This window comes from Cydia amplana, chromosome 1 (assembly GCF_948474715.1).
Source record: "Cydia amplana chromosome 1, ilCydAmpl1.1, whole genome shotgun sequence".
Classification (NCBI taxonomy): domain Eukaryota; kingdom Metazoa; phylum Arthropoda; class Insecta; order Lepidoptera; family Tortricidae; genus Cydia; species Cydia amplana.
This window is the reverse complement of record NC_086069.1, coordinates 23,680,837-23,696,398: the sequence shown is the minus strand read 5'-3', so window position 1 is coordinate 23,696,398 and position 15,562 is coordinate 23,680,837. Positions and strand designations below refer to the sequence as shown.

Here is a 15,562-nt window from a genome sequence, read left to right as displayed (position 1 = left end):
TGACGATTGGCTAACACAGGTCTTCCGTAATATTATGTGAAGACACTATTATGTAGTTTAGACTTGTTGTTACTAATGAGCCTTCTGTTTTATAATGATAATTTTGTTTCAACGGGTGAGGTTCGTTGCTGACGCTGGCTAATTGTCGAACGGAACTGTCTACCAACTATCATACTGTCAGTTGTGATAGACATTTGTCCGAGCGGAATTTGTTTTAACTGCCATGCGGCAATTTAAGATGATAATGATTCTATATAGATGTTGAAAATGTGAGAATTTAAACCCAAATACTTGTTTTTATCTGTTGAAAGACATCAGGTCAGCGCTAGTATCGGCATTCGAAATAGTCAATTGTTTCTGTTAATAGTATGTTTATGTGAGTGTAAATTATTGTAAATAGTATAATAAACGTGACAACTGTTTCTGAAACGTTTTTGTCTCGCTCTAACTTTCGTTCGAAAGGAGAAGTGAAGGCTACTTGACCCATATCACCCCACAGCTACACATATATAAAAATATTTGATGTTTGGATGTTGGTTCGTGAGCGGGCAGGTGCACAGCACACCCACAGTCATTGCGACAATAACATAAGTTTAAACACCTTGTATAGTTTCAGAAGTGAAAGTCCCTAACAATCATAACTCGAAAGCATATTTTAACTACGAGCATTTCAAATGTTTAAGTTCTTCAATTTACACTAAGTCCGTTGCGATTTTGACTGCAAAAATATTTATACGTGAAATAAAATACTGTCAATAATAAATATTTTTCGAGCTATGATGTTAAATTCATTAAATATTTTTAAAAAACTCGCTCGGTTAATCTACATAATTTACAGATAGCCATCAAGGACGTGCCATTGGCTTGCCCCAGTAACACAGCAACCGTACTAATCAGCATTAGCGAAAGCCAATTCAGTGTTTTGGAACAACACAAACAATTATCACTTCTGAAACTGCCGCTCTGAATCAATGTTCATTACTCATTAGTTTCATTACTTAGCACATCAAACACTTGTGGCACAATTACATTGATAAGTTCACCGCGGCTATAAAAATGTCTACGCTGCGTACAAGGGCTATGCGCGCGACGACGTCAGTTGATCGCATGAATTTAACATTCAATTATAATTTAGATCAACCGTATAAAGTGTCTGGATCAATATAGTTGTGTTATGAATTTATAATACTGCCATAAGTAAAAATAAAACCTACCTACTTTAATAAGTACACAGTACTATATGGCCGTTGGCTTCACAGCTACACATTCATTGATTCGAATTATTATTTATTGTTGTTCTTAATTAAACGGTTCTATTTTGTCGGTTGTTGGAGGAGGAAAGAGAGATGGAAAACGTCGACCGATATTCTAATAAAATCTAAGGACTATTTAGTAGGTAAATCACATAAAAACATCGTTGCATTTTGTGTAAAAAATGTAATTGTATGCGAAATATGTGATAAATGAATACCTATTTTTAAAACAATAAAAGAGATTTTCGTTTGTCTGCAAGCAGGGCTGGCCAACATAATTTAAACTAAAAGTAATTAAAATACTTACTCTATATGGTGCACAAATTAAATTGAGATACTTGCCAACTGATCAGATAAAGGACCTACCTAATTATATACCTATTTAGTGGAAGTTACATAGTATGTCGCGTCTGAGCTACGAACTTTGAAATTAATCAATAACTTGTTAGTAACCATAACAAAGATATGGAGCAGTACGCTGCACTTTGGAATTAAATGTTCCTATGTTCGCCCAGCCCACAAATCGTCAGGAGACATGCAAAACTCACTAATTATTAAAAAATATTTAAACCCAAATCAACCTTCTTTTCGTACTAATATGGTTCACTATGGCTATGAATAAACCATATTTATGAACTTGTGGTGGTACTTAGTGAGTTTTGCTTGTCAACTGACGAAATATACCCAGCGTGTGTCGCAATAGGTTTCATCTAGAGCATATATAATATGATAGCGTTCGTTTTATCTACAAAGATCAATTTGTAGTGCACACATTTTAACAGAAAGGGTTTCTGGCAAAATAATAAGCTGCAAAAGAGCAATCTAAGGCAAAGTTATAATTATAACATTCTGGGCCCAAAGTTTTCTTACTACCTGTTGGATATTTGTTTACTGTTTATAATGAAGTAGATCTGAGATAAATAACAAGTTTTAAGTGCCACTATGTGCCATGGTACCTTACGAAGGTCCTACAAACAATCAAAAATATTTAGCTCCACAGTCATGCAGGTGTTGGTACAGGCAGCAAAACTATTAGTTTAGCACCCCTGCATACAAATATGTATGTAGACAATAGCCTTGTTTAATAAGATTTAAGACTCCAAGAGGACCTCGAAGTACAGCCAACAACTAATAAATAGGAACAATTAAGGCTTCGTCACACAGGCGCGTTTTCCGGGCGGGGCGTGAGCGTTTTATATGTAAAAGCGGCGCGCCCCACTCACGCGCCGCCCGGAAAACGCGCCTGTGTGACAAAGCCTTTAAGTAGTGCTCAAAAATACTGGAACGCTTTGCCAGTCGTGTTTAAATATTTGCGAGCACCTTGTTCGAGATCTCTTTGATGACCGTCTGCCTTCAAATGTAATTGATGTCCTGTAGGTACCTATTTGTTTATAAATGTGTCTATTTTTGTATTGTAAATGTATATGTATTCAAAAATAGTTTTTATCTGTATATAATCAAACAAATAAATATATGGTATTTATGACAATTTATTGTTTTATTTTTAGACAAAATAAATAATGCTGTTTTGGACGGTCTATTAAGTCTCAATCAGGCCGTAATCCCTAATAGGTCTATAACCAGGCGTGTCTCACTCCGCGATCTCGTCGCTTTGCTACAGGTAGCTAAAAGTACATCCGTTCGGTCCCAATTTTGGGGAAAGCCATAAGCCGCGCGTGGCGCTGTCGCCACCTAGCGGCCATATCTGTGCTGATCGCTGATCGTAACAGACGCGTTTTGTTAGAGAGTGAGTCTTCTGTACTTAGTACTATTATTTATTCTGTGCTATAACTTAAAACCATCATTTTACTAACTCGATTGCTAGAAAAGTAAGATATAGGAGGAATTACGGATTGGTTGAATTCTTGGTTACTGATTGTTAATACAATCAACATAAATATGTCAAGTACCTACTTACTACTTACCTAAACAAGATCAGAGCCTGGTAAATTGCCTTAAGTGGTATGTTATGTCCATAGAAATTTACACCATAATCGCGTGTCAAACAGTTAGTAATTCTTAATTAATGTTAATTGACTTCATGTGAAAATTACTTAAGTTATTATCAATGGAAAACCATTCATTAGACTAGTAAATAAACTAGGCTAAACAATAGAATCCTTGAGAGCACGAACCTAACAATGAAATCGAGTTACATAGGTAAAAATATGGGTGCATATAACTTCTCAAAAATATGTCACACAGTTCTTAATTCGCTGACATAAGAACTATGGGACATATTTTTGAGTATGATGTGTGTACCTATATTTTTACACTTGACTGTACAGCGGGCTCAGCACGGTCCATTTTTATCTACTATCACTATGCCCGTCACTTTCGCACTTACATACTTGTTAGAACGTGACAGGCATAGTGACAAACAATAAAAATGCGACCGTGCTACTAGGGCAGGATGTTGCCCACTGTGGCCTACGATGTTGCCACAATGCCGGATGACCTATTTAGGTAAATATAGTAGTAGTACTTAATAGTAAGTACTTAGCGGATGAAACAACGCGTCAAAAATATCTGACAATCTAATTGATCTACACATAGAGATAGAGACATCCCATTTTGTTAAGTTATTACTGTTATTAGAGAATGGCTTAAATAAAAGCACAAGAGATTAAAAAGTATACCTACACATTGGTATACAACAGACGGTCTTATCGCTGTTTAATAAGTATACGCACTTACAAAAACAATGATGACACAATTTTTAATGTTGTGCACGTGCAGTCGTGCATGTACTCCTACTCCTACATGAACCTCCTAGTCGATTCTACAACAGAAACACAAATAAGACGTTAACTACTTATACAGGACAAATGACAGTGCTATCATAGATGTAGGTAATTTATATCGTTGCCACGTCGTGTTATCCCGTTTGTCGCTGCACTGTGCAGCCAGCAGATTATGACACGCAGTCTCAGGAGCCCAACACGGTTGTGTTTTATCGTCCGTCGTCGTGTGTGCTGTTATGTCAGTGCAAGAGCGACAAATGACAAAGTGCAACCACCGCATCCGTGAACTAGCCGGGACTGAACTAGATGGGACTAGCATTGTAAAATTCACGCCAGAAAGATGAACACGACGAGGCTCTTAAACTAAGAGGTAGTAGGAATGAAACCACGAAATACTTAGAACAATTCAGTTTATTTTCGGAATCTCGAACTCTTGACACTCATAATCATAATATTATTGTTCATTGTAGGTACATATTTGAATTGCGAGTGCAATCGAACATTAAACCTTATCAGGTACATAATAGGCATAACAATGTATTGTGCGGTGCGGTTACGCTTCGATGCAAAGACGTCTAATCAATGCGCAAATAATTATAATGTTCAAATCATATATATATGTAAATAAAATATACCTAACTCAAATAGGGTAAACTATACTAATGTTGGTCCCTCTCCATTAATTGGTACCTTCAACCTTATATGCAACAGTGGTGATTTTCCTACAAAAATAGAGGCCATATGACTGAACTTCTAAGGGCAAATCATTGAGTAGTTTACCCTATAATTTTGATGCCGACCGTTTGCCCATTTATTCAATTTATTTGTGATGATTTTTAGAATATTTAAAAAAATACATATACACTAATGCCTTATGAACACTCAAATTAGTACTTTAGGGTACATAGTAAAAATGTTCAGATTATACACAAAGGCATGTGCTTAATTAATTGTTGTTTATAATATTTGGAAATTTTCGAACGTCATTTTAACAAAACATGAGAGGCGGATTCAATATGCAACACTTTTTTTACATGTAAGGTAACAAAAATCAATTTATACGCAAGTAAGTTTACGTTTTGTCACAATAACAAGAGATATACTGTAGGTAACCACCTCTTGAGCGAAAAAACGGACAATTCCGTTTTGCACACCTATTGGTTTGACATTCAGCCCTAAATATATAAAAAAATACAACCAAAATTATACATACTTACCTCCAGCAAATAATGTATCAAGGCACCGACGACTTAGGCGATAAAAAAATAACAATTTTCTATAACAATCCAAATTACTACTAATTATTACTAATTTTAATTTGTGTAAAATTACTAATACTATTAAGGTAGGTAGGTATCATATAACTATAGAACAATTTCGGTTTCATAATAATATTTGCGTACCTACTTAAATGAATAAGGTGCAGTGCAGGAATTTGACGTAGTTAGTCGATATAGTAATAGAATGTCAGTCACATGTTAAATTCACTGACGGGAGGTATCATTAAAGTTATGGATACCTACGGTGTTCAAATACATAACGAGCGCGAGAGCGCTACCGCTTACTCTCTACACTCGACTTCGAATAGAAGACACCGCTTATGATTAAACGGGCCGCACGATTGTTTGCCACGGTCGGGGTAAAAACATGTGCATAATAATAATAAATACATTTATCGTTGCGCTACACTTTGATTTTAGCATGATGAGCCCACTATAGTTCACATTTAGGCAACGTCTAGCTAGCGCGATCTTAATTTAGCTAATACATATTTTTGGAAATTGCTATTTATTTAATGTAGACCGTACCAATGTTTGACCTATGAAATAGTATATAAAGGTACCTACAAATCAGAGAACTACCAGATAAATCAAAGTAATATTTCTTATCTATTTTAAAAATTGACTGTAGGTGTTTCTTATCTCATCTTTTCTCTAATAATAAATTTCGTCGAAATGTAATAAAATATTACGATTTTTCTTAATAGTTTTGTTTTTTCCTCATAAGGTACCTAATTCACAGTTTTTCACGGTGTAAAAACCTGGTGACCGTCGCAACACAACGAGCTTACCAGTGACCGCCGTTTCTAACTAACCGAGGTTTTCCTAAACAATCATTAATGTAATAAATAATTCTTGGAGAACGAACATCGGGGTATAATTGACTAAAAAACTACAGCTTTTCTAACAGAAGACAGGTTTTATTTGAGGTTTTGGTCAGAAAACATTATTAAACTTTTTCCTTTAAACATAAGGTAGCTTGGAGGATACAACTAAAGGGAGTAGCCATTAACATGCTTTCCCCTCTGTCGAAAATAGGCGGCCAACGGTCATACACAATGTATGGACTGACGTTTATCTGACATGGCTATTTTTACGTTACGCATACATTTGACGTTCCCCTCCCCCGCAAAAATCGGCAGACTGTTTTGTACAGAAAATTACAGACATGGCGTCTCCGTTTGATTATATCCTCCAAGTAAGGTAGCAAATGATTCCATCTAATATTTGTTCTCCTGTTCAAGACCAACATAGGAAAAAAACAATTTAAATATAGAACTAATGACCCACATTACAAATTACCTACTTTAACTTTAGGTATAAAGTAAGCACATTACAAAATTGATGATATCTAAAGTAAACAACTAACACAACACTATTAGTGAGCCCAATCAACCATGTTACCAGAAAGTGGCTGAAAGACTCCTTCTATCTCTTTGCGACAAATTTTCTAACACTATTACATCAAAAAAGGGGTGTTTTGAGGTACTTTGCTCCGGACACAAATCGCTGATTGAAATTATTAAACCAAACTATAATATGAACACGGAAAACCCCGATTTAAAGGCCTCAAATGGAATGTCGGAAATAAAAGAAACGACTAGTATCAAATCTCAGTATAATACGTCGGCCTATTAATTCTAAGCAAGTAGAACACATTCGGGAAAACGAAGACCGTGTTAAAACCTATCATGCCATACGTGAAGTACTTGTAGCATAATTCTACGATTATTTTATTTTTATTATCTAGACTGTTCTCCGAGTTTCTTAATTCGTTTTTATCCTTTCCTAGTAAAGCGCAGATGAATGCATAAGAGACTGATTTACCTATGGCCCTGGTGGCTAGCACGCCGCAGAAGCCGAGGATGGTTCTGAGGATGGTGTTGCCGAGCATGTCGATGGAGGGCCAGATGATGGTGTAGGGGGGAGGGGTGGAGGCGGGCGCCATGTTGCCGAGCTGGTAGTTGGTCCAGGAGCCCGTGAGGATGCCCGCGCACACGCTCACGATCATGGTCGTGTCGCCTCTGGAAACCGTGGAAAACTAGTCAGGGGTGGTTATTACTGTTATTAGTAGCTTAGTCCCCTTTTATAAAGAGATAAAGGTAATAAATACAGGTGTATAATCTTGACTGTTACGGCATAGGTACGTAGTGATTTTCCCCACAGTGAATATTGTATTGTTTTGCGCGACTTGGCGGGGGCACTATGATCAGGGGAAAATCACGTTGCGGGTACGGCAGAGTATTGTATTCTTAGGGCGTAAAACGGGGAGCTTGAACAAGTTTCTACATGAGATCATAGTGTGATTCAGACTTATAAATAAACTAGTAAGACAAAAACGCTGGTAATTACGAGTATACAACAAAATCCTTTGAAAATAATGACACACAGTACGTACTAAATCAGAGGAAAATGCATTAAAGCAATCGATATTTTCTTTGAAATGGCAGTGACATCATGAAACGTATCATAATATCTATTCAATTAAACTTTAGTTCCATCTTTTATGAACATTGAATTTACTAACTGGCACGAGTAGTAAGCCCATATCCTGTTATTAAGGCCAAATTGTAATTTTTACACTATAGAAGTATTTATCTTCTAACCATTTCGAGTATCTTGCCGCTACCCGTCAAAGGGTAATAAACATGACACAATAACATGACAGGTTAATGGCACGCCTTGGCCTCGGGAGAAACCCTAACTTTAAAATAATATGGTTGAAGTAATTTCTGATAAACGAAATGAGGCAATGCTCGTCTTGTCACGTGTACATAAAACTCAATTTGGAAAAACATACATTGACCCTAATAATAATGTGTACATTTTAAGTATGGAGGGAAACCCTGTTTTCACGTCCTTGGACTCGTGATAACCGACATTTTTTTCATTTCCATTGTTTCAGTTGTCATGACATGGGGTCAGCTTCAACCGATTTGACATTTTAACAGTATTTCGAATATTGACACCGTTGCAAAAAAACATGTTTGAGAACTTGTACTGCCAAGTATGCCGTAACTATTAGAACGACATAAAAACAATTACAATCACAAAAACCGCATACGTTAGTATTTAGTAATATGGTACAGCAGTTCTTTTAACAATTTATGCTACTATTGTCTCCTCGCTGATGGGACAGAATAACAACAAAAAATAGTTGATTGACCCATTTATAATTGATGGGTCAATCAACTAACCATCTAACTTAACCTAACCTAACCAAGTTTTAGTTACTAATATATTTAGTTTATAATAATTTATCAAATATTTTAACGATAATAAAAATGTAAGACTCGGTTATAGTTAATTTAACGGCTTCGTTCGGTAGCCTACTTGTTAGTGACTCACTAGTCTCACCCTGCCTATGAAGGTCACTGGTTGGAACCCCGTTAAGGACCTTTATTTGCGCGATGAGCAATAATAGTAGCATGGAATTTTTCTATGTAAATATCAGTTATATATAGCGTCGTCTGGTGCCCACAATACGAAGGCTAATTTGCGCTACTATCACACTAGAACAGGACGACTTGTGTCAGACTGTCCCATTTTTTTAATAGGTTTAATAGTCCAATTCCAATCTTACTCCCCGTCAAAGTCCGCCTCGCTGTAAAATTGTACTTGTCAATATATATCGTACCGTTGATACCGGCCGTCATCGTTATCCCGTGCGTCAACAACGTCCACTTGCCCAAGTTGGGGTGGTACACTATGACCAGCACGGACATGACCAGCGCGACCGCAGAGGCAGCCAGTCGTTCAGCGGCACCAGTACGGTTCCTCACCTGGTGGGCGTCCACTTGTCCGCGTTGGGGTGGTACACGATGACCAGCACAGAGACGGCCAGCACCACCGCAGGGGACAGCCAGTGCGTGAGCAGCCAGTCGTCCAGCGCGTCCACCATAGGTATCAGGAGCACTAGCAGTCCTGAAGCCATGAGCAGGCCCGCTGCTATGTCCTGCAAAAGAGATGGGGCTGGTTACATTTAAGCTATCGACGACACAATCATCGTGGATCAATCATCGACATCGTACACAAACACTTTATCATTACTATAGTTATAGTTCATTTGTTTCTTTCTAGACCAATAGAAAATGCGCTACTGCTACAAACTGCGCTTTTAGTGTTCTATAGTCTAAAATAATTTCTTCGATTGAGTTACTAGTTACTCCGTAGCCCGTAGTGTTTTCCGTTGCAAAAAGTTTCCCATGTGAATAACAATAATTAAATCCTAACAAAACCCAAGGAAAAAACAGCTAACACTCATAGGTACTCGTATTATTTGTAAAATTCCCTGACCGCTAGACAGTCCCTCTAAAACTTAGGTATTTTATTTGCATAGTGACACGTATTTACGCTTAGGCTAGAATCATTAAAGGTGCACGTGCTACTAAGTGACGACATCACAGATCACACCCATTTCGTGGAATGGATAGGACAAGAACCTTTCTATTGAAGTCATGTCATGCCGTCGGTGTTTAACTGTAGGCACCTACCTACCTACATAAACCTACTTTTTGTAGGTAGGGCCGTTTGTATTACTTATCTTTCATTTTGGCTAATCCAATGTTAAGTGCAAAAGAGGTATATAATATATTATTATTTATAATTATGAACATTTCATGAGTATGAAGAGTCATAATTATAGTCATATTAGCGCATCAGGCTAGTACCTAGGTAATTAGGTATGACAATATACATATTAATATTACCCGTTTTTGTATACAAAAACGTATTTGTTTGTTTTTGTTTTTGTATATTTATTTTTCCTGGTAATATCCCTGAATAGTACCTAGTATAAAATTATCTCGTAGGTTAATTTAGTCACAACAATACTGTTATAAAATACATATTTAATATAACAATGAACACGTGGAGAAACACGTTTACTTCCAAAATGATGTATGTCACTAGTCAACTAGTATTGAAAAATTGTTTTTCAAAAACTGAATCAGCATTAGGAAAATCCTTTGCGGTGATTCAACTGATAAACTAGGGAAACCCAGGACTGTACTAAACTAGAGAGGTATAGCCTATTATTTATGCGATTATAGTACTTATTGTTAGAGCTTTACGCCCTAAAATGATATGAATACGATGTCTGCTTGGGCTGCTTAGAAACTGACATGCCTGTTTACATAAGTGTAGATAAATTAACGAGTACATATACGAGTACCTACGTTTGTTTGTAGAAATAATTAGTACTAGTCGTTAAACAAATACGCATGTATATTGAGAGCAAAAGTGGCCTAAATCCATTATATCTTACATACAGTCATACTGTTTAATAACTAGAGGTTGTAGTCCAGAATGACGTGACCCTCAAACATATCAACTTACTAGCTGTTGCCCGCGACTTCGTACGCGTGGATTTGTATATTGGTGGTTATATATTCTACATTAGCTTAGAACATTATACAGCAAAAGATTGCAGTAGGACGGTTAATCATTTGTTAATTATTAATATTATACAACGCATGAGACTTGTATTTCACAACCTACGAAGTTTCAAGCCCCTAACTGAATAAAATTGTTCTCGATATAATCCTTCTCAAGCCCCTTAGAAGATTTTCAAAAAGGTCAAAAGGTCGAATATTCGAATACCTGAAAGTTTCGAATATTTGCAATCACTATCTGACAGACCTCACCTCATAAAAATATGTACTTGTTCATAGTAATTATGGTGTCTGTCAGACGTCACCTCACAAAAATATGAATGTTTCTATAGTGTCTGAGAGACCTCGCCACATAAATAATTACAAATACAAATACAAATAATTTATTGAGAAAAGTATAGTACAGTGGTTGCAATTATAATATATTATTATTTATTTATTTATATATTTTTATTTTATATTATTTGGTGGTGGTAATTATATTATACATGGCTGATAGAGGAAAATCCTTTAAAATAAGTACCAACTTCAGGACTGATTAGTGCCTTATTCTGTCTTTAGATTTTTTTTTAAATGTTTTTTTTAGGTATAAATACAATGTTCAACAAAAAAAAGGAAAATTACTTAAGTTACTTGAAGTTGTTGATTGTTAAGATTTTTTTAATTTTTTTGCTAGCCTAAGTACAAATTGTAAGAAACTGTGATGTCATTAAAGTTTATTATATATTTTTTATGTATTACATTTTAATCCTATTTTACAATTGAATTTATTAAATTATAAATGGAATGATCGTTATATAAGACAATAGTTACCATTTTGCCCCGCGGCCCCGCGCGAAGCCCCTTCGGCCACAGTGAAAGAAAAGGGCCTCGCAGATGCGATTTCGCCCACGGCTAGATTAGTTCACGCTATGCCACTGACTACTTACAACTAAAACATCATACATTTAGGTCCCCTGCAGTACCGTGACAGTAAAACGTGACATTATCGTAGACGCCCGCTATAAAGAACCTAATAACATCCCATACCATACGTTTCACTACGCAACGTAAAAAAAGTACCTAAACAGCACGAGATGCGTCAACTTATTCTAAACTTCAGTGTGGTGAATCCCTAATTTGTGCACCCAACTCTAAGTGACTAACGCCTAGGGATTGCTCTCGGTACAAAGTTTGTATGGCGAGAACCGGGAATTCCCTGGAATTTCCGGGAATTACCGGTTCTCGCCATACAAACTCAGTACCGGGAGCAATCCCTACTAACGCCTGACCCTTATCAGAATTCACGGTAAAATTTTAAACGACATCAAGAGGAAAATAATTAAACATGGAAAAGTAAACGTAAGCAATAAAGACAAGGAAAATGTTTTACTACGAAGTTACAAGCTACTTATTATGTAGGAATGTTCGTAGTAAATTCCATAAGCAATCATTTCGTCATTCATTGTTGTTTATCACAGCAAACCGGGCCGTAGTGATAAGAATTCATGCCTGTTGGAATGTTTTTTTGATACAGCCCTTCGGTAGCTTTTACTTGGTATCTACAAAAAAATTGAAGGTTGTGCTAAATTGGTCGCATCTATATCTTAGACTTCTAAAAGTTTTCCTGTGCCTTTAATTTTTACGGGGAAATGGTAACAAAACAAAGTAATGTGTTGCAATCTATGCCAAACCCGAGTACACGTACCTACTCCTATACTCTAGAATTCTAGATGAATAAATCGACTTACCAGAACGCTGTGCATGCCAAGATACACGCGACTGACGCAGATAAGTGTACACCACGAGACGGCAATCAAGGCACCCCAGTGAACCGGGTACTCGTATCTAGAACAACAATAGTACATTTGAAAGTAGATAAAAAGTTCAAAATAGTTAGCACTTTTTCCATCGAGCTACCTTTAACTTTTTAAGGTTTTGATTCAAGTGTGCCCTTGCAAATATAGATTCTGTGTGATTTTTTTCCTGGCATTTGCCCTTGATAACAACGTGTACAATTTAAAAACTAATCTTGCGTTAGCTCCCTCTTAGAGTCTGTTGCAAATCTAAAAATAATAGATAGCCCCATTTAGCCCTTTCCTTGAAGAAAAACTTGGGGATGAAACATCAGCTGGTGGTACGGTGGTCTATTTATAGAAGGCGCCTGGGGTTTTCATATAGCAAAAGTACCTGAGTGTGCATCGAAATCCACCCTAGTCGGATGACTAGGAACATCTAGGTGGTCAATTCCTGACCTTAGTGATTTCTAATGTCGTGGGTCAGCATTTCCCAAACCATGGTTCGCGAGCGAATATTGAGTGGGCCGTGAAACTAATAGGGAATCTGAGGGTAACCAATAATAAATATGTTATGTCCCTTTTTTAAGACGCCAAGAGGTGGATCACGAATTTGGCAATTTTCGTTAGGTGGGTCGGAGCCCAGACAAATTTGGGAACCACTTGCGTAGGTAATTATTCATAAATGTCTGTTTACCATTTAGCCATTGATAATCAATTGTCCCTATCTCTCATTTTGATATTAGTGTTTGTTACAGACAGACAAAATTTAACAAAGGTTTGCTAAGTTTTTTCAATAACAGCTCATATCTGTCTGACTGAACACTGATTTAAAATTTCACGATATTTGCTCATTATTATTCACAACGACGGGACTTAATCGCAGGTTGTAAAATCGAACATCTTGACTGTTGCATATCGATCCGATGACATCCCTAGTGCGCAAAAGTTGATAAACATGACCAAGTGCGAGTAGTTTGAATAACTTGCGCGCCTAGACGATGTTGATGTCAACTTTAGCCAGTCTTCTCCGAATCCACGGGGACAACGTCGCCCTCGAAACATCGGACGCGAATTTAAAACTAAATTTTACGCGATTAAGATCTGTCTGTCCGTATTTTCTACAAATGTCTCATGTACCTTATATCACAGCACACACATTATTAATGGAATGGTAATAGGTTTTCAAATTCTCTTATGGCGCAGAAGATAACATTATATTGACCACTTACAATATATCCGGAGAATAAGTGTGAAATGTTCGTATTGATCTGTTATTTGACACTTTAATGAGATGTAGGGGGTACACAATGCTGCCCTTGCCCGTGTCATGAGCCCCCTCCAGACGATGTGCGTGAATCGCCGTGCGAAGTCGCGATTCACGCACGAGTGTGGACGGGGCTATGGGACGCATGCAGAATTGCAGTTTCCCTATATTATTATACAGCAAATCACCTGTCCATAGTATACAGCAGCACGGAGAATGGAATTGAAACTCCGACCATTGCATGTGTAGATGGCATGCCATACTCAATGGCCCATTTGGTCTGCAGCTTCTTGACCGGGTATCCAGGCCGGGGCCACCGGATTATGTCTTTCACACCTTGTCCTGGAATTGAAAAGAAAATTGTTTGAGTGTTATTTGTATAGGCATTGTCTTTGACCTAATAAACAAAATGAATAGATTAAGTTAAAATTGTGTAATATGTAAATTGTAAATTTACAATTTAAATATTGAATTGTGTATTCTAAGAAAAAACTCATGAATAGATGAATTAATTATGGGTGCATTTATAAGTACCCAAATAGGTAACAACTGCAATTGATATTTCAGTTGCACTTAGCATAAAGATAAAAGATAAAGACAAAGTAACCTATACTATACTATAGTATACATATTAAACTATTTATTCTTTTCTATAAAAAAAACATAATTATGTATTAAATAGAAGCATATTCAGCAATATCCACTTGGTTTAATATGTCTATTAACTTTTACAACATTACCAAGCCAAACATCTTTTAATTTTTTAGTTTGACTGTTTGGCCAGGAAAGCCAGGAAATGTTTGGGATTTACGTTAGATGTAAATGTAATATTTTTACGATCCTAAATGATAAAAAAGTATTATGATTCATTGTGAAGAATCTATTATTATATCTGAGATTAAAGAATAAAGTTTAGTGTAAAGACACTCAAACATTACACCAAACCAATATAACCTTTAATGTGTTGGCATAAGGATAAGAATTTCATTTTATTTGTAACAGTAACCTTCTGAGTAGTTTGTATCTAAGTCTAACTTGTGATAAGATTTGAAGTATGACTCATAACACCAAGGATAACATTTGTTACTCAGCAATTTAAATATCTAAAGACAGCCAAAAAAAAGATATAAATACATTTTTTTTAATATACCTACATAATAGCATTATTTTAAAGAGATATATTTTAAAAATAGAGTTATATTTACCTAGGTACATACAAACAGTCCAGACAAGTATGACTCTCCTGCCGACCGCACCATCAATATTCCAGAACCAAAAGGGTATAAATGTAGCATAGAATATCTCATCCCCGAGTGCAGTACCGAGTACAAATAGCCAGTACCAGAACTTGTTGTTGATATGGCACTCGACCTCCTCCACGCTCTCGCCGGAAGTATCCGTATCGTATGAGGTTTGAGAACTGCTGGAGATGTTGCTGAGCGCCCGTTTGTGCTGCCTTATATCACTGTCATTATCCTTCTCACGTTCCAACCTCTCTGAATGTATGACTTCACCACTACCTTCGTTGTCCCGAACACTGTTCTTGTATATAACTCCAAAAAAGTTCTGCACTTTGATGACCAACAAAGGGTCTTTTAAATAGTCTATAAAGTCGTCCCACATTCTTTGAAAACTTAAATTAACTATTACTTAGAAATTATATTCTAGAATCTATCACGCCCGATCCCTCGATACCCTTGGACTGTCACTGTCAAAACTCAAAATTGACAACTTGACGTTAAATCCTCAGTATTGCCAGATAACAGCTAAAAAAACTATAAGGGCTTTCCAGATATTCGCAAATTGCGGGCATCTTTATCAAGGCATAATTAGTGACAGAGAAAGATACC

The 15,562-nt window shown here is 36.6% G+C and overlaps 1 protein-coding gene across 1 annotated transcript; it reads right to left on the bottom strand.

Annotated features, from left to right (window-relative positions):
• Positions 1–6,810: 6,810 nt before the first annotated feature.
• LOC134650731 (sphingosine-1-phosphate phosphatase 1-like) lies at positions 6,811–15,406 on the bottom strand. The gene is made up of 5 exons (XM_063505665.1): positions 14,918–15,406; positions 13,901–14,054; positions 12,401–12,497; positions 9,060–9,232; positions 6,811–7,301 (listed from the first exon to the last, which is right to left on the bottom strand). Exons 1-5 carry the CDS (start codon positions 15,333–15,335, stop codon positions 6,884–6,886), a joined length of 1,260 nt encoding a protein of 419 aa, XP_063361735.1. The 5' UTR covers positions 15,336–15,406; the 3' UTR covers positions 6,811–6,883.
• Positions 15,407–15,562: the final 156 nt, after the last annotated feature.

Excerpts from the sequence above, each read along its gene's own strand:
- LOC134650731 (XM_063505665.1), bottom strand. The coding sequence starts at position 15,335 with ATGTGGGACGACTTTATAGACTATTTAAAAGACCCTTTGTTGGTCATC. Across the intron at positions 14,055-14,917 it reads GACTGTTTGTATGTACCTAG|GACAAGGTGTGAAAGACATA; the intron begins GTAAATATAACT and ends TTTCAATTCCAG. Across the intron at positions 7,302-9,059 it reads GACAAGTGGACGCCCACCAG|AGGCGACACGACCATGATCG; the intron begins GTGAGGAACCGT and ends CACGGTTTCCAG.